Source organism: Vanacampus margaritifer, chromosome 1 (genome assembly GCF_051991255.1).
Source record: "Vanacampus margaritifer isolate UIUO_Vmar chromosome 1, RoL_Vmar_1.0, whole genome shotgun sequence".
In the NCBI taxonomy this organism is placed as follows: Eukaryota; Metazoa; Chordata; class Actinopteri; order Syngnathiformes; family Syngnathidae; genus Vanacampus; species Vanacampus margaritifer.
Window position 1 is genome coordinate 7,991,770 of NC_135432.1, and position 20,358 is coordinate 8,012,127.

A 20,358-nucleotide genomic window follows, 5' to 3' on the forward strand; every position below is an offset into this window, starting at 1 on the left:
GAGGCCGGCGAGGCTGCGTGGGCCTAATTGGGACGTGCTCTCAAAAACATGCTTGAATAAGTGTTGTGGCTGTCTTCAAGTCATGTATTGGTAATGAGACGTGGCCTTCTTTCACTCAATTGTGAAAGAAAACGTCTGTGGCCAGCAGCTGGTTTGCTTGTGCGGAACGAGCCTGCCGCTGCAAAAAGCAGCACGTCATGCATTTATTATCACCTACATTAACTTTCACTTGTGATGCATTATTGAGAGCGGTGGTAGTCGGGCCGATGCGGGAGAGTGGCAGGGCATAAAATAGCCTTAAATCCATACCTTGATACAACCTCATTACCTGCTATCAGCCACAGATATCGATTGGTTCAACTCCATTTGTGGACTCAGCAGCAATTAGACAGTCTTTGTTCAGAGTATAAATAGTCACTAACGATATACATTGACCAGCCACGACGCTGACCGCTTGTACGACATAATGCTACCTGGTAAAATAGCGCCATTGAATGTTGCGAATTGAAAACTTTTGATTGACGCAGCTAAGCAAGGTACGGTGGTGCCTTGAGATACGAGCAACCCCACTTTACTGTCCAACAAATTAAACGGCTTCGACTGTCAGTCCACTATAATACTAAGGCTAAACGGCATCTATGTTGAGGTGCTATCACCCTCTAGGGCGCAACAAATTCAACATCAATAGTGCGGAAACACATGTAGACAGATTATAATAATTAGGGGTGGGATTCGATTCAGATTTTTTAGGTCTGCGATATGATTCAGAATAAATTTTCGACTAATTTTTGATTCAAAATGATTTGATTGACACTGATTTTTGCTTCAATCTATAGATGAGCAAGGAATTGTAATGATCTACTCCAATCTGACTCGCTAATGCTAATTAGCACGCTACTCGCGGCACTTTTATCGCTCAAAAGAACGACTCCACACTGCAAAAAAACTACTTTTATTGGAATAACTTGATCGTGACTTTTTCCTTCTACTCTCTAATGTGGCTACAACTTAGCAGTGTATTAGAACGTGTGGAACCACACTGCCCCTAAGTGGCCAAATCGGGTACAACATGAACAGCACACAGACAAAGGCAAGACAGTATAAAATAATTTAAAAAAAAATAGATTTTGGGACATTTAAAATTGATTCTGAATCGTACTAAATGAGAATCGATGTTTTTGGCACACCCCTAATAATAATACGAAGAACCACTACAATTAATTAATTGATGAAAAGTACACTGATGAGCTAAAAGGAAGTGAGACGCCTTAATGAACATATTACATTTCTTGTAGTTGTTTTGAGGGTAAAGCTGGAACGGATTAGTGGAGTTTCAGTATTTGTTTAATTGGGGGAAAATTATTTGAGTTTAGACTTGTGAGCGTGGTCACAGAAAGGATTAAACTCCTATTACAATTACAGACAAACACAACTTAAGCATAGCAAATAATGGCAAACTCTGTAGCTAACAACTAGCATCTATGTGGTGGCGGCGACCTTATGACGTGTACACAAAACGTCAATGTAATAATACTCTCAGGCATACTCTTTATCCTCTGTGGAAAAACAACCAATGGGGTACATGTCACGGAGGAGGCGGGACTTCCGACTTCCTGGTTTTCACACATCAGCTTTGTTTCCGTTTCCCGTTTGCGACGTGTGGGCCGCGTTCCCAGTTCTTGCGCATCCGCCTTTGTGCCCCTCGGTTGCGCGTTCCCGTCGACGGGTGCGAGTGTGTAGTGTGTCCGTCTCAGTTGTCAGAAGCATTTCAGAGAGTTGAGACGCGGCCATCAGTGGCCGGAAACAGAGCTGACGTGTGAAACCCGGAAGTCCGTGGCATCTACCCCATATTACCGTACTTTGCCGAGTTGCTCAATGCTTACAGTTGTTGAAACACTTCGATTGTCTGCATGTATTATACTGCCCTCCGGTGGCCGAGTCATGAACACCAAGAGGCACGATGAGTTCATCATAATGCGCAAACAGCTTAATTCGTTTCACTAATTGTTTTTTATATCAATAAAAATTAAATAAATAAAAGACTTATTTTTCTTATGAAAAAACAAGCAAAAAAGTGTGTGTTCTTGTTTTCAGCGAGACTGGAATGATTAATGGCATGTCCATTTGTTCATCTGTTCTGAGTTATGAACATAGTCATGAAATAAATTGAATTAATCTCTCAAGAGACCACTGCATTAGTTTACGTTTTGATTACTGTGCTTGGAGAGTTTACAGTGCTGCGGACTGCGGAGTGGATACTGTACTGCGTCATACTGCGAGCTGTACCGAATATTTTAACTGGTGTATATAATTGAGGTATCAAATAGACACATCTCTAAACAGCAAACTAAAACCACAATCATTCAATCATCAGTCCGTTTGAAAGAGTTTCTTTAATAGTATTATCGTATTATCAATCCACACTGGCACGTACTGACAGTTTATAGTAAGCTCTTTCAATCCATTGCTTAAAACACTACAACATAGATGCTAATCAATGTTAGCATTCAGCTAAAAAGACAGTTTGGTTGAACCGGTTTCAAATACAGAAGGTGTCGTCTCTTCATTTTATGTTTAGTTTTAGAGAAATGATATTTAAGACCAACTACAGTGTTCACAATGTGCCATGTTGCTCAAAGTTTGAATTAAGTAGCAAAAATCCACCCGCTGTTATCCATCTCAGGGGCGGCCATTTTGCCACTTGCTCACTAATAATGAGATCACGGTTGCTCAGGGCTCAGCTTGCAAACGTCACATGACCAAACCCATAGAACTGTCCATTAGCAACTGTGATGTAACTTTCAGTCGACAGCTAGGGGCAAAATGGCCGCTCCCTGAATTGAATTTTATTTTATTTTTTTAAAGGGTATATTTTGCTGCTTTATTAATTTCCCTAAACACACTATTAATGGCAATGCCGTGTTTAGACTAGTGGGGCTACATAGAACATATTATAAATACATTTTTTGACTTGAATAGAACGTAGTGTAAATAATTTTTGGGACTTTGAGTCCCAACTAAAACCGCATCGCTTTGTTGCATCCGCTATCATAATTACACGAGGTTACGAGTCAATCCGTAAAATATTTATTTTTCAATGGTAATTTCTTTTGAGATTTCAGACAATTTTCAATCATAAAATCCGAACCTATCAATGTGTTAAGTCATTTAGGACATTTAAAATTGTGATTTAAAGACATTTTAATGCCAAATAAGGCTTTGTTTTTAGGTTTAGGGATTCAATGCCTTTTAAGACTTTTAAGAACCCGCAGGAACCTGCACTTATACAAGTAAACCGTGTTGAGTTCACTGCCACCATACAGCATTTCTTTCAAATTTGTGCTGACACGAAAAAAAGAAGAAAAAAAAAGTCAAAGCGGCAGCTCATTTTTCTCAAAACTTAATTTGGATCAATCGTATCAAGGCAACACTGTACAGTGGAACCCCATTTACTCGCGGATTGACATGCACAGATTAAAAAAAAAATAATAATAAAAAACTATTTTATTTAGCTTTTTAATAAACCATTTATTGGCCGTATATCCCTGCTTATTCAAGAATGTTTGAGGTTCAAAAAAAATATTTCCAAATATTAAATATTTCCCAAAATTAACCCATTTAAAATGGTCGCCAATTACATGCTGTTTTTCACTATACATAGCATTCACATGATGTCACCGACCCCCCACTTATCAACCCAGCATGCCTTTGGTGGGGCAAACAGCCAGCGAGACAACGCAAGCAAATGCTGAGGAGCGCCCGTGTTGCGCTACTACAAACTATTTTGATTCATTCATTTTGGATTTTCACAATGGTGCACACGTGTGACGTTCACGGGTGCAAAATTGGGCGAACAAAGATGTGAAATGAAACTTCTAGATAGTATTCACATGCCGTCATTTGGCCCACATTGTGTGCCGGTGTACACCGCGGTGTCCATGGAATGTCGAACGGGAACGACAAAGATACATCAAAAGGATTTCCTACTGACAAAGTCTACCAAAGTGTGTTCTGACCATTTTGATTAAGTGGCAAGTGTCATTGTAAGAAAGTAAAAATGCTTTTACCATAATGCGATGGCTAGCTCTGGCTAAAAATAGATTTGTGGTAAAGATGTTAGATTTTGAGAGATCTCTCTTAAGGTCTTTTATTTCATTTTCCCAGCAGCACAAAAAGTGAAATTGTTGTTAAAGTGTACGAAAATAAGTGATAAATCAACAATGTTGTTTTTGTTGTAACATGCTAGCGCTAGCAGCTAGCGGCTTCGGGGAACTAGCTAACTTGGTTTAAAAATAATTCTTCACCTCTAATTCACAAAGCAACCAAAAAAAGCCGAAAGTACAGAAGACGCAAGAATGTACGTGTTTTAGAAGCCAAGCCATCCTACCTTAGAGCATACATTGCCACGTCGTCCGGTCCGGGCAGTATCGGCAAATGTTTGTAATCCAATCGATTCCACTCACCAAACGTTTCAACGTTGCAAAATTCGAATGTTGAGCAAAATCTTCCGCATACGTCTTGCTTACAAGTGACGTTAGAGGAAGCTGGGGGTGACATTGATCAAAAACAAAAACATGTCTGTAAAACACAATTATGCGTCAAAGGAAAGATCATATCACAAATATGTAAATATTTAATAGTATGTGTATTGAGACACTTTCTGCAAAGTGAATTGCAGGCTGCTACACCTCAATCAATGCAGTTAACACCAATTTAACTCTCACTGAGCAAATTAGAGGCCCTGTTGTGCAACAAGGGGTGAAAGGTCAATCATTTTGTCTATTTGCATCTATTAACACTTTGAGTCCAGTGTCAACATTGCTTGTAAATGAGCCCCTAGCCCACAGCTTGCTTGCTGTCCAATTTAGACGTGATTAGAGATCATTCAACACGAAACCCAACCCACCTCCTAATTACCAATTAGCCGGTGTAATATGTATGTGAAAAAAAAAAAAAGTCCGGCAGATGAGAGCAGAAACGATCACGTAATTACTCTAGCAACAGGGGAGGGGGGGGGATAGCAAATTCAAGTTGATTGGTGGACATAGCAAGGGGGTTGTGGGTAATTTAACAAGAGCCGTAATAAGCAGTCTGGAACGCACCTATGAGTCATTAGCGAGAAGACGTCTGCAGAAAAAGGGCTAAAGTGTAAAGTTTGCAAAGCAGATAAGATTGCAAGGAATGTCTTTTAGCATAATGATGCTAAATGTGTCATCTTTTTACAATACAGAAGAAAAAAACATCCCCAAAGAGTGACAGTAGTCCATTTTGAGGCTTTACAAATTGTATTACATTTTATTAATATACCTTCATAAAACAAGTTTAAGACTGTATCAAAAACTCAGTAAAAACATTAGATTTTTTTTTTTTTACATTTTTCTAATGGTGCTATCAGGTATGAAATGTACATAATTCACATGTGATTTGTTGCGATCATATTCAGATGATTCTATTCCTTGGTGATGGGCAGGTAAACGTTTTTGCACACTATAAAGGTCATTATCATGATAGTGATCATAAGTCTAAGCATACAATTAAAAAATAAAATCATTTCCCACTGTGGCCCTTCTGTTCCCAACTAGGTTGACTGCTAAAAACACCAACATGATGGAGGTCTTTAATTTCACAGGCACACAATTATTTACATCCTCACGAGCGACACCAAGAGGCGACGCAGAGCACTGCGGCGCTCCCCCCTCCTCATTTTCGACTGAATGACACGCAAGTCGAGTTGTCACATTTCGCACCGTCAGCCCAACTGTGACTCATCGTCTCCGCGGCGGGTTGACGTCTGACAAGCAACGCTCGCATATTACGTTTCAACTTTTCTACTTCCAAAACGGATTTGGCGAGACTCGAAAGCAAACACTGGAAGTGATGAATTCTCAAAAAAAATAAAAATAAAGAAAGAAAAAAGAAAGAAAAAGTGGTGTAAAAGATTTGTGGTGTTGGGTTGTAATGGAAATTCTTGTCTGGGGGTGTAACGTGCTCAAATGTCCCCCTGCGGTGGAGCCGCATTCCACCAGCCACCTCCATTGTTGACCTAGCAACCTCCCGATACAGTCACCATAGCAACAACACAAAACATCTCAGACGGCAAGATAAGTGGCACTAAAAAATAAAAAACAATCTTATTTGTATTGTAACTAAAATATAGATGTAATTAGAAATGCAATTTGTTTCGTATTTGACTTTTGAGTTGAGTGTTGTGTACAAGATTTAACGAGCTAGTACTGCCAAGAAGAAGCAAAGCATGAATGACATTATTGATTCGTTTGTTGTTTTTCTAATCAGGTGTGCGTATGCTTTCAGTTTGGCTTACTGCGTTGAATTCCCCCTCAAAAATCTTCACAAAGCAAACTGAGAACAGATTGGAGTGATGCAGCTCTCGTACCAGCAACGCTGAGCAAGAGCCGCGAGTCAGCTTCGAGGCTCAGTGAGCTTTAGTCTCTCCTGCTCTAATATTTTCTATACAATAGAAATAGTACATCATTGAGATCAAATGGACTCTTCTTCTCAGCAAAACAGACAAAGCATTTGGAAATAGTTAAAAGCAAGATCTGAAGAACAAAAAGAGAGTGAGCTGGAGTTATGGAATTACAAAGTGTTCTCCATCTATTTTGTTTGCTCCGTCCGGTAGGAGAACGCTGAAGAAAATGATCTGATCCGTGATGGTCCAAATGTTGGCATTGAAATCCGTGTCAAGTTACGTCTGCTCTAGTTTTCAACAAGCATCCCTACGGTGCACCTGAATTCCAAAGGTGGAGCTCCCTCCGCTGAGCGTTAGGGGGGCACGTAAGGGGGCGGTGACCTGTAGGAGGTCATGTTCTTGGGGCGCGAGCCTTTGCCTTCGATGGGGACGGTGAAAGGCGGCGGGGGCTGGTAAGGGGGCGCGTTGGGGTCGTCGTCTTGATACACCGAATACTCTTCTAACAAATCCTGGTTGAGCAGGGTGCTGTGGGGGCCGGCCATGTTGGGGTACTCCGGCGGAGGGAGCGGCGGCTTTTCCTCCTGGAGGATGAGCGGGATGCTGGAAGACGGCGGCGACTTGGAATCGTCCAGCTCGTCGGCGAAGATGATGGGGACGCCTTTTTTGATGAAGGTGGCCTGCTCCTCCATGCTCATCTTCCCTCGGCGCTTCTTCCGGTAGCACACCATGGCGATGATGCCGGCGATGAGGAGGAGGGCCGCGACCACCACCGCGGGAATGACCGTGTGCAGGTAGACGTCGTCGCTGCTTCTGCGGCCCGTCCCCGGCGATGGCGCGGCGGTGGGGAGATCGGGGACCGGCAGAACCTCTCCCGGTGGAATGAAGGTGAAGCTCTGGCATTTATTTGCGCCGCGGACAGAGATGTTAATGGGTTTAAATTCCGGCTCCATGGCTTTGATGAAGGCTGGTTTGGGGGCGCCTTGCGGATCGGCGACCCGGTTGCTGAGGGCCGTGATCTGCTCCTTGGGACAAGAATTCTGCGGCAGACTGTTGTTGGTCCATTCCACCACAATGGAGCCCTTGGTGATGCTTTGTAGGGTCACTGTGCTGCTATTGCGATCACCGAGCGCATACGCTAACTTTTTTGTCAGAAGGATCTTCTTATGGATGTCAGTGCTGAGGGTTTTAGGGTCGCCATGAAAACGGGCGGCGAAAACCACCGGCGACTTATCGTTGGATGACCAGTGGTTGACTTGAACCTCAAACGCATCCATGACACTCCTCCCGCCTTTATCAGTCGCCAACATGAAGTACTCGTGTTTGCCCTTGTGCTGCTCCTCAGGAAGTCCGTACAGAAGCTGGATGGTGCTGTTGAACTGAATCCAGGACGAGTCACTGACCGCCTCTTTGGGGGGCTTCAAAGTCAAACGCAGCTTGTCGGTGGTGCCGTCTTCCTTGTCGTAGAAGGTATCGGGAGCAATCTTCAGCTCAAAGTACGTGCCAACCCAAGCGTTGACCTGGTCAATCGGGTTGCGGATCTCCGGCATGTTATTGAGGTCTGGCGCCAAGGAGAGCGGGGTGGTGCGTTTAGGTGGTTTTGGTGTGGTGGATTTGGGTTCCCTGGGAGCCGGCGTTGACGTTTTGGGCTTCTTGGGCTTTCTTGTGCTGGAAGGTTTGGGCTTTTTGGTGGTGCTTGGCGGCGTCGGTAAAGCGGTGGCTTCCACAAACGTAGGTCTGGTCATGGTCGGTTGGATGGGCATGGTGCTCGTCGATCCCAACGCCCTGGTGGGTTGGGGGGGACCGAGGGCGGGCGTGTGGGCTATCTGATCTCGGACCCTCATGGTGGGCTTGACGGGGAGCGGTAAAGGACCGCGGACAGGTGGTGCAGAGTTGTCCGTGGCGGGGGCGATGGAGGGGGAAGTCGGGCTGGGGACAACGCGGATGGGGGGTTCTGGGTACGTGGTGGGAGGGAGCAGGGAGGGCACCGGAGTGGGGGTGTTGTACAACTGGCGTTTGACACGTTTCACCGCATGAGGCTTTTTATTGGCAATGTGCCAGCCGACCACCGGGTAGGCCAACCTGGCGGACATGGTGCCGTCCTTTGCGAAGGACTGGACAACGCTGATGTCGGGGATGTTGCCCGGCTCGAGCGCACAGCCGAGTTTCCATGACAGCAGAACGCCGTTCTCCACCACTTTTTTGGCGTTCCCCGGTCCCGCCATGAAAGCGGACATGTCAAATAAGCGGTTGTTGACAACGGGGACGACTCGCATGTGCTCAACGGGGACGTGCGAGAATCTCCTCATAATAGTCAGTAAAGTGACCCTCTGCTCGGCAAGCATCTTTGTCAAGTCGGCATCGAGTATGACAGTGAGGACGGTGACGGGCTCCTCGGGGCCACAAGTGAAAGGCTGCAGGCCACTCGGATCAGACTGCAGCGCCAGCAGGGACGGTTCCGTGTCTGCTCGTTCCTCGGGGTAAACTTCAATGGAGAAGACTGTGCCGGGAAACTCTCGGCCGCCGGTCTTCTCGTGTGAGTCCGGTCCAGACACGGAGATGTGGTACACACCTTTATCTTGCTCCAGGGCCAGGCCTTTCAGAATGCAGCTCTCTTTGTCCCAATAGAGCCACTGCGGTAATGCTGCCTGTCCCATCTCAGTAAGCTAAAAAAAAAAAACACAAACATGCACAAGTCAGTGCACTTACTCAACCGATAATTGCGCAAATGACTGTTTTCGCATAAGGAAAAACAAACATACTTGAGTCTCTTATTAACTAAAGTGACAAAGGGGAAGAGTCATGTTTTTACAACCACTGTATTGATCAAATGCTGCAGAAGCCTCAAGCCATTTAGCTATGACAGTGATTACTCTTCATTTTAGGTTATTATTGTACATTTTGTGGCCTGGAACAAATCAACACGTCAAACACATCACATACCTTTGGCAAAGGGGAAGTCTACCCAAAACATTTATTTACAATAATATGTTCTATGAATCTTCACTAGTCTAAACATAGTATTCTGCTTAATATTGCATTTGTGGAATATGAACTACGCAGCAAAATCCACCCATTTAATCAATCTCAGGCTCGGCCATTTTGCCACCTGAAAATGACACCGCAGTTGCTCATGGCCCCGGTTAACTACCAACAGGGATGTGATTTGACCAAAGTGAAATTATCTGAAAATTTAGCCGGGGGTCTGGGGGCCGCCGTCACCCAGCTAGATCCAGGGCAGTGCCCTGGTGGGGGGACAAGGGGGGGCTTCCCGGAGCTCATGGGTTTTCCGTGTTTTTAAGTACTTTCAATGCACTCACATGACAAAGAAATAGACAAAACAACAGCATAAATTTTCAATGTATATTGAACTATCCCATATAAAATGGCAGTTTTAGTCAACTCAAAATCAGTCACATTCAAAAACATTGGACTGCCTTTGCTTTTAAAAACTATCACTGAGAATATCATCATATCTAACTAATGTGATTACTAAGTTAACGCATAAATAATGTTGAAGAGTTCAAATTTCATGAACAAATAATTGTATCATGACCAAATGAAAAGTAACTCATATTAGAGCATACCACAAATGTCTTTGTTATAGCAGAAGATGTTATCTGTCGGAGTCATGTGCATACACAATGAACTACAAAAAAAAATGGAAATTTAAAATGTTTATTTTTGGAGATAAAAAAAGCGGAATTCCGCGAATTAGCGGAAAAATCACATCCCTGTACCAATCACAGCTCAGCTTGCGAATGTCACATGACCAAACTCAGAAACCAGGCTAGCCATGATTGGTCATCACCTGAGCCTTGAGCAACTGTGACGTCATTTTCAGTCGGCAGAAAGTGACAAAATGGCCTCCCCCGTGAACATTTTTAGGTTGACTTCCTCTTTAAAAGGGGAACTCAAGTAGGGCTGGTAAAAAAAAAAAAAAAAAAAAGTCCACTAACTCAAATAATTTCAAAACCGTATTTGGAATGGTCAGAGGCAATGTTTGGCCCGATCCGTGTAGAAACACGGATATTTGTTGCTGACTGACGCTGCAGGCGACATGATGCTAATGCACTGGGTTTGAGGTCGCTTTAACAAAAAAAACGCTAAAGTTTTATGACATGACTGCAAAGTGGGACTGTGGATTTTTGGAGACAGGGGTCACGGAAATGTACATGCAGGGGTTTCCCCCCAGAGTTTAGGAAGCCTGGCGGCCCGCCATGAATCACATAAAGTTGGAAATTTTGAAGTGGTAAAGTGTTTGCATTACTATAATCTGTGCTTTAGTTTTCTTATTGATTCAGAGTATAGTTAAAACTTGTGTTTTGTTATGTTGCTGTGGGTAATGCTTAAACTACACATCAAAGTTTACAACCTGGAATTGTAGATAATTAAACCAAATTAAAGGCTTAATTTACCTTTATTCAAATGTATAATAAGTCTGATATTGTAATACAGATTTATTAATTGCTTGTGTGCCTTTTCCTGCAAATGAATCGATTACCGTCTCCTTGACTCCCCAATAATTGTCATCGACCCTGAACATAACGTGTCTATCGCAAAATATTTGGCCATACTGCCCAGCTCTAAATAAGACTGAATTCCGACTCTGGGCACTTACGTGGAGATTACAGCCGGCGTTGTCCGGTACCAGTGGAATCTTCAGCTGGAACACCTGGCCCACAATGGCGGACGAGTCTGGGATGCCAGTCTGCACACCCCCGTCGCTCACAGAGGACTCCGGTGTAGCCGTGACCGCCGCCGCCGCAGCCGCAGCAGACTGGATCTCGGAGAGCACGGTCGACTGCATGGAAGCCTCCAGCTCAATGGCGAACACCTCCACCTGCGCATCCTGCTGTTCCCATGCAGCTCCCACGACCGTGGCTATCAGAAGCCCTATTAGCAGCGAGATAGTCCGACACATCCCGGCTGCCCCGTCGCCCGTTTTATAGTGCATAGCAGTAGGCCCCTTGAGCTGCCTAACAGATGTCTATGAACGACTTAAGCGGCCACATGCACTGAAGTCGGTCCGATGATACGCTGTGGGTCAAGATTCCCTCGTTGTTGGCTGTGCTCACTGATTGTGTTTTTCCTTTCGTTGTCCGCTGGGATCCATCAAGAGTGGGTCTTTGGCAGCTGGTTAGGCGGCCATGCCAGGCAGCTAACAAGAGAAGACAAACAAACATGACTTTGGGGTGGAAAAATATATAAATCATTAACCAGGAAATCATGGCCGCAAACGTATACACAAATATGCTAAGATAGGTCACATTTGAACAGTCGGAATTGACAACAGTACTCCACAGCACCAATTTTTGGTACTTTAGTTTGTACATTTGCACTAATAAATGCTCATTTTAAAAATATGAAAATTAAGAAAAAAATCTATTTAAAATGTATTTATAATATACAGGGATGTGATTTGACCAAAGTGAAATTATCTGAAAATTTAGCCGGGGCTCTGGGGGCCGCTGGCACCCAGCTAGGTCCAGGGCAGTGCCCAGTGGGGGTGGGGGGATGAGCATGAACAAATAATTATATCATGACCAAATGAAAAGTAACTCATATTAGAGCATACCACAAATGTCTTTGTTATAGCAGAAGATGTTATCTGTCGGAGTCATGTGCATACACAATGAACTACTAAAAAAAAAAAAAAAAAAAAAAAATTGATTTTTTTTGGGGGGGGGGATAAAAAAAGCGGAATTCCGCGAATTAGCGGAAAAATCACATCCCTGAATATATAAACTTGTGTAAATACGTGAGTCTAAAATGACTTGGTAAAAATATGGATTTCAAATAAATAAAATATCACAAACATCACAAAATGTTTCTTGCAAGTTGGCAGTTCTATAAATGAAGCCCAGAGAAAATCAATACTTTTAGTCTACTCTTTTTTTTTTCTTCTTCTGCATATTAGTGATTGTGATGTCAAATGTTGTGGGGGGGAAAAGCATTACTGTACATGTAAATGAACTAACTACACAGAAGAAAATTAATTGGTTAATTTTTTTAATCCCAAAAAATTATCCAGGAACATTATTTCGCATTGTCATATTGTCAAAAATACATATTTTGATTATTTCCGTTCAAGCTATTTCAAGTTAATTCTTGGAGAGAGATTTTTTTTTTTCAATTTTATTATAAATCCTAATTAATGTAGGCATATCAGCTCACATAATCCAATCCAATCAGATCTGCCAACAACCCCACAATGTACAATAACAGCTGTTGAGGTGTTGCATTTGTTGTAGATGAAATTCCAAAGACTTGATATCCTCGGGTTCCAAAAGGAGAGAATAAGCCAATGGCCGACCAGATACAAAAACATCGGCCTCAGACCTGACATTTGCTTTGACAGTCAATATTCATGGTTCAGGGCTAGATGAAAAATAACATTTCATTTATTTCTATGATATGAAAGGCGGGGGGAAAAGCACAGCCGCAATCCATGAAGTGTACACGACATCCTACCTTCTGTGAAGGGTTAAACAAACTATATTGAGGCCATCATTTTCTGGTCATGTTCACAACAGAAAATCTTGTATGTCCCAGCAAGGAGCACAACACAGTGCCACTAAGCGTGTCATATTTTCCACGGTCAATTCTTAAATACAAACATCAGAAAGGAAAAAAAAAATCAAGATGTTATTTAAGACATTTAATAACCAATAATCAATCTTCAAAAAGCCTGTTTTGAATCCAAACCCTCTTGTTGGATTCATGTCTGAATTTGTTCTTTCATGTCAAACACATTTGCATAAAAATAGGTTTTGCCCATAGGCTTGGGTTTTATTCCGAATGAGCACTACACCTCACCTCGGGCTATTAGCACACACAGCAAACAATCTGAGCATCAAAGTAAGCGCTCCACAATGTGGCCTAGATTCCATCCTGTTAACTCACAATGAGCAATAACCAACCAGCACAAGCTTCCCAATTTCACAATGCTGATTTGCAACTTTACATTCTAATGCGCAATAGAACCAAATGTAAATGAAACTAACGGACTGATAACCAATGCTTACTGGCCTCGGGACACAACATGACATTCTAGTGTTGATACAGCTAAACCTCGTAATGAAAGAGTGCTAATAAGTGCAGCCATTTTCCACTATTTGACACTCGCAAATGCCACCAGTACAAAGCAAAGCTATTACAGCTAATCATCCATCCATCCATCTTGTGCCGCTTATCCGAGGTCCGGTCGCGGGGCCGGCAGCTTTAGGAGGGAAGCCCAGACTTCCCTCTCCCCAGCCACTTCAACCAGCTCCACCGGCGGGATCCCAAGGCGCTTCAAGGCCAGCCGAGAGACTTCGGCTACGTTCACACTGCAGGTCTTCATGCTCAATTCAGATTTTTTTGTGAAATCTGATTTTTTTTTTTTTTAAGTAAGCGTTCACATGACCTATTAATTGCGACCTCAGTCTGTCTGCTGGGCGGACGTAACACGCCCCCAAAGTGACCCGCATGCGCAGAAGAAGATACGTCACTCACAATGCTGTGTTTGCGGAAGTAAATATGTATGTCTTGCCAGCGTTTATTTGCAAAACCCGTTTCCATATCCAAATCTCGCATTTTCCTTTTTTCGATACGCTTCAAAATCCACCCTACAAGCGTAAAAACTTTTTGGGCGAATTTTGGACCCTTTTTTGAATTTCTAGCGTTTCCCTTCAGTTTTATTTTCGCATTTCTTTCAAATTCGAATTAAAATGGGTTGATGGAAACCCCACTTATGACTATCACAGGTATTCTAAGAGTAAATGGCTAGTAGTGGAAGGAGGCGACGTGTGTGGAACAACACTTCAAGATCGCAAAGTTCACTTGAGAAATTCACCACTTTTCAAACTTTACAGCAAGGGAACGAAAGCGAGGCAGTCCGAGTTGTTCTGGAGTGGCCACATTCATTCAATATGCAAGAACCCGGATTTGTTTTTGCTAGCAATTATGGAAAGAAGGCAACGAAAGATAAACATTTAAAAACAAAGCCCACGCCTCACATTTTCTCTTTACTGTAAACTGCAGCTGGACGGAGTCCAGGAAAAAGTTCCCGATGGGGAAAATAAAAGTATATCGTATCGTATCGTATTAATGGTTTGTACACACAAATACGCTGTGATGTATCTAACATTAGAAATAGCATTATGTGCCGCAAATGCACTTCAAATTCTGTGGACTGTTACACAGTAGGCTACTTATACAGTAAAAAAATGATATTTGTTATTATTAAATATTTATTCTGACCTTTTTCAATCTTGCACCTGATACCATGTATCAAAAACAACAACAAAAAGTAATACTGTTTGAAAATAATTAAAAACTAAACCTAAACTTGTTCCCAAAATTAAAAAAAAAAAAACTAATATAAACTAACAAGCCCACTCTTAAAACAATTAAAACCGAGTTTACAAAACAAAAGTCAAAGTGAAATAAAAAGTAAACACGAAGAACCTAAAACCATTCAAACCTGGGTACAAAGTTGACGAGTTCAATACGCAAAACATTAAAACACTAGTTTTCATTGTAGCAATTATTAGCAGAAACAAAATGTAACTCCTGCTAACTTCTCAAAGTTTCATTTTGCACTAAAAACGGTTTCAATATTGTCTGTTGAAATGTAAATATACAGATGTTTTCCCTAACAAGATGAATACTTGTGATCAATAATATTGGTTACAAACAATAGTGATCAAATAATCATGTTTACCATTTTGGCCATAATCATACAACCTTACATGGGGTCATAAAAACCTAATAAAAAAAAACTATACAGTAATTGTGCCTCATTATCATCATCATTACAATGCTTAACTCTAGCCCTGTGCTATAAAAAAAAAAAACATACACTCAATGTAGTCCAAAATGCCCCAAGGGAAAGCTAAAGCTCATATGAATATATAGTGTAGCTTATTGTGCGCTTATTAAAATCTCATTTTAAACATCCGACCGGTTTAATATATGGTAAACAGTACAGTGGCAGATTTGCTTCTGGTTGATTGCAGATAAGACCTGCACGAGTGGGAGTGAGGGCGGGGTGGGGGGTGGGGGGGGGGGGGGGGGGGCTTGAAGCAAATCACTTTCACCACCGCAGCATTCTTGCTGTATGTCGTTCAAAGGATAGTTAAAAATTGAAAACTATCACGAATAATTAAATCTCGGATGCACAGTTGGCGCTCAGGGCCAATTGAATTGACGTGGCACATGCAGCAGCCTCTCCAAAGAGCCTGAGCTGAATAACAAGCATCCACAAGACAAGTTCGCATGCCTTGCACACTGTCCAACAAAGTAATGGAGCATGTAGTGGCAAAAATAAATAAATAAGACGCATATTGACAAACCTCAAGTGCTTGACAATAAGAAAGTTACTATTTTCGGAGAAGAATTGTTGTTATTTGCAGCCTGGCAAAAGCAGGGCAAATCCTTTTAACTTTAATCTGAAAACTGGCTGTGATTATGATCCATTTTGTTAACTAGCTAAAAGCCCCCAACTGTAGCTAGCGAATTGTACAGACTGAAAAGAGGGGGGGGGGGGGGGCACGTGACAATCAAGCAAACCGGTACAAAACTCAGGACAGAAATGACAGAAAATTGCCATAATGGGCTCTCAAGATTTTATATCTGTGGTTGGTAACAACAAACGCCGTTTTGGGGAGTTAAGCTAAAAAAAAGGGGGGGGGGGTCGAAATCGGCGTAATTCTCAGCTTTATTGACGTCGTGTCTTTTTTCCAAAATAAATGTGTAAGTGGATTTAAAAAACAATAATGTTATCATGCTACATAGTGTGTTCAAACTAGGCCCGTTGTCGTCCGCACTCGATCCGACTACAATCTCAGTTCGGGCCCTTTCCAAACAGCAAAACCGGCACCAATGACCGAATTAGATTCCCCGATGCTGTCCTGGACAGGCCGTGTATGCGTGAATATTCGAGCGAAAGGTTAATACCGAGCAGGGAAAAAAACGGGGAAAGTGCAAACGCGGTGCAGCGCTTTTGCAGTGTATGTCCCGCAGCTGGCCGATGCTAGCAGACGTGCACCTGTTTTTATTCTAAGCGGAGGAGACGAGAGCAGAGCAGGGAGCCGCTGCCGCGGTTATCTGATTTTCACATCGGCTCATAAACGCATCCACACCACGGCCGAAAGTGCTGCTTGGTTTCACGCATACGTGTCCGTGGGCAATGTCGGGTATAGGGCCGAGGTAGCGTCACCAAAGTGGAGCCGAGCGAACTGAGCGGTCGTTGTCTCGCGAGTGTTGCTAACTAGCAGGCTAACGCCGAGAGAATTAAGACGATGATAAATGTCGCGTTTATCCTTCACGTTGGAGAAAAATGCGCCGCGTTAACGGTGATGACGAGGAGTATTTAACGCGATGACAAATGTGGAATTTTCGAAGACGTGGAATGCAAAAGAGTAGCACAAGCAGAATGGATACTGACCTTGTTAGCGAGCTAACGTTAGCTCCCTCGCGCCGCCGTAATGTCTCCTCCCCGATCGAGCCTGCACGAAGCGCCGCCACCGAGGCTTCCAAATTGCCATCAAAAGTGCGCTTTCCCCGGCAAACGAATGGACAGGATGCGGTCAGAATGACGTGCGGGCTCGGCGAAGCAGCTCATGTGTGAGCGCTTTCCTTCATTAATAGACGGCCCACTGCTGTGTATCGTGATGAGGTCGCTGGCAACCCCTCCCTGGCTGCCTGCCTGCCTCCCTCCGTCCGTCTGTCCTACCGTGCGTCCGTCGGTCGTCCAACTGGGCACCAGGCAGGTTGAGGAGGGCCAGTGAGCAGCCAAGAAGGCGGGGGATGGCTCCTCCCTCTCTGGAGGTAACCTGCTAGACAAGCCAGGTCAAACTTCGCTTTCACTTTTCGCCAAACTTTACGCACCAGTTGTCACAAACAATGACGATCTGCACCGGAGACATTAGGGGTGTGAACTTCCTAGTACCTGGCGTTTCGATTTGTATCACGATTCATAGGTCACGATTCGATACCGATTAATCCCGCTGCAAATCTATAAATTGATTATTGCGAGAAAAAAAAATTAAAACTCAAATTTTGAAAATACTAATCCGTAAACTTGTACACTGTAAGATTTGTATGAAAATGTATTTATTTATTTGAAACTTTAAACTTATAACTGTAAGCCACTTTATTTAATAAGCAAACAAACAAATCTGTTGCAATCTGTTTCATGTTTGAACAGCATTGAAATAAAATATTAAGGCTTAATGTTCCATTAATATAACATTCTTCCATGCTTAACGTATGAACCCTAACCCTAAGTAAGACGTTTTGTTGAATATTCCCATCAAAAATTGACGTTTAAAATTCGATTCGGTCGCATATTGAATCGATTCGAGAATTGCGCGCTGTAATATCGCGATATATTGCCGATTCGATTTTTTTATACACTCCAAAAGTATCCAAATTGTACATTACATTATTCTACATTACCTTCTAGTACCTAGAAGCTGTTTCACTTTCAACACATGAACTATACACAAAGAACTATCGTCGCCTTTTAAAAGTAGTGACCAAACTATGACCCGGGGGTCATGTGCGGCCCACCATCCATTTTTCAGCGGCCTGTGTTATATACTAAAAATTACATTTGACGTGACAAGGTTTAAAAAAAAAAAAAAAAAAACACGGTTTAAGTGGGCAAGTTTTATTTCTATAGCACATTTCACACAAAGATACTACAAGCATCAACAAACACAACAGTTAATGACATACAGAAACAAAAAGAACATACATTGACGTCAAAACACATTGACAGAAAACTGAAATGAGCAGTTTTCTAAAATAATTAAAGGAAAAAATATTTAAAAATGTTTTCACGACCTTATCAAAGGTCTTAAGTTTTTAACCTGGTTTTAAAAGCATTTACACTTGGGGCTAACTTCACTTTTGTTGACGGCTTATTCAAAGTGTGTGCAGCATAACAGCTAAATGCAGCTTCACCATGTTTACGTTGACCTCCGTCCTTCCACAAATTGACCCAAGTTTGCAGATCTCAGAGCCCGGCTGGACTGCATGGCATCTATCTATCTATCTATATCTCTCTCTCTCTCTCTCTCTCTCTCTCTCTCTCTCTCTCTCTCTCTCTCTCTCTCTCCAAATTTGGACGTTTGACTACAGAAGCTCCAATCCGTTGGATTTGAACTGCAAGGTCAAACGCCGATGGACAGAAAACACTGAAATGAACGGAAATGGATGTAATTGTGTTAAAAACTTGGGGCTGTGCCTTGCTTGAAGGCACCTCGGTGGTGCTCAAAATGAGAGCTGGCATGTGTCCACCAACCAACCTGAGTTCATCCTCAAGCCAGCCTTTGGCCCACTTGAAAATTCCCACCATGTGAAATATTGGCATTTTTTGAAGAACTGCTGCAGAGACCACTTTAAAGAAGAGAACGATTTTGTCTGAAACACAATTCAAAGAGAGTTTGCGATTCAACTGTCGCTCAACAAGCCTTTGTGGGTCCCCCCATCAAACTGCAGTCATAAAGTACATCTGATACATTTTTAATGAGGTGTCCTTAGACAAAATCTCAAATTGCCTCACAGAGATTATTTTCATTGACTCTCAAGGCTTGAGTCTTAAAAAAAGTGTGCTCTTTAAGATGTTTTTATTGTCGTTCATTTGTTCCTTTTGATGTAGAGGTCAAGTTTACATTCAGCACAGGTTCACGTGAAAAGGGCTTTAGAGAAACTGTCTGCTTTTTTTTTTTTTTATCTAAAAGAAGTTCTGCGCTGAATACAAAGACGTTACGCAGTGAAACGCAAAATACGGCACCTGATCTTATCCTGTGACCGTCTCTGACATAATTGGACTTAACAAGTTTGCTTTAATTCAAATAAAAATACTTCTTCTGGAGGGACGTATCTCAAATCCTGTTGATAAATGTCACTCAAAGAAGCGCTTTCTCACATGTCTGGCTTGTCGGACATAGATTGCACACTTTCAAGGTAAGAAGTGTCAAATGGCCTTTGGAATCTTGTATTGTGTCTTCCAGGTTCATTGCTGTTCGGAACATTCTGTGCAGTCAAGCACCATTTGTGGTCTAAAGGTTATATTTGCTTTAAAGAGGCAAGTCTAAATTATGACGGGGTTTTTTTATCCTGCTTGCGCAAAACCAGAAGGGAGAAAAGGAAGTCTGTGATTTCACAATAACGAAGAAGCATCGTTTTTTTTTTTTTTTTGTCATGTACACAATATTTGACCTCTGCATTTGACCCATAACAGAAAACACACACTGTTATTGGCTCTCACTGGAGCAGTGGGCTGCTTAACGGTAAGTACCCGAGCAGCAGTTCAGGGTGTCCGTGGGTGGTCTTGAACTGGGGGGTCCCCGTGTGGAAGGTGACGGTCTTAGCCGCAGGAGAAATCATCAGATTTCTATAGAAAAAAAAATGTTCGAGCAATTTGATAGAACGAGCAGAAAATCCTTCATGTGATTCCAAACCTTTTCTTTGTGTCTGTTTTGTACCCGGTGATTCTTCTACTTCTTGGTCTTATTGTTATTATTATTATTAGTCTTCTTCACTGTAAAATATCTTTCAACCATTTTGTTATTCTAGCTTAAGTGTGTAATACGTTTTCACCCTTCCTTACAAACTCTTACCAAATTTCTTTGCAGTATGTGTTTAAAGGGAAATATTTCTTCATAAAATGTGTCCATGTTTTCCTATTTCCTATAATTCTGTCCAAGAATTGGGACGTGACCCACACGTCGCAAACAGGAAACGGAAACAAACTCTCACTCTGCTTCGTCTGTCCTTCCTTCCTTTCCTCAGTCTCTCCTTTGATCTCTTGAGGTCTCCCTGATTTGTTGGAATTTAGATGTTTCTGGGGTTGGTGAAGGACTTGGTGGGTGGTGTCTGGTCGGTGCTGGATTTCACTTTCCTTTCTTTTCTTTGGTCCTTCCTCGGGTCTCCTG

The 20,358-nt window shown here is 42.5% G+C and overlaps 1 protein-coding gene across 1 annotated transcript; it reads right to left on the reverse strand.

The window, feature by feature from the left end:
• Nucleotides 1–5,266: 5,266 nt before the first annotated feature.
• Nucleotides 5,267–17,224, reverse strand: LOC144053927 (dystroglycan 1-like). Its single transcript, XM_077568854.1, has 3 exons — nt 16,860–17,224; nt 11,049–11,588; nt 5,267–9,093 (listed from the first exon to the last, which is right to left on the reverse strand). The coding sequence occupies exons 2-3, from the start codon at nt 11,382–11,384 to the stop codon at nt 6,784–6,786; spliced, it is 2,646 nt and encodes an 881-aa protein (XP_077424980.1). The 5' UTR covers nt 11,385–11,588; nt 16,860–17,224; the 3' UTR covers nt 5,267–6,783.
• Between the last annotated feature and the right edge of the window lie 3,134 nt (nt 17,225–20,358).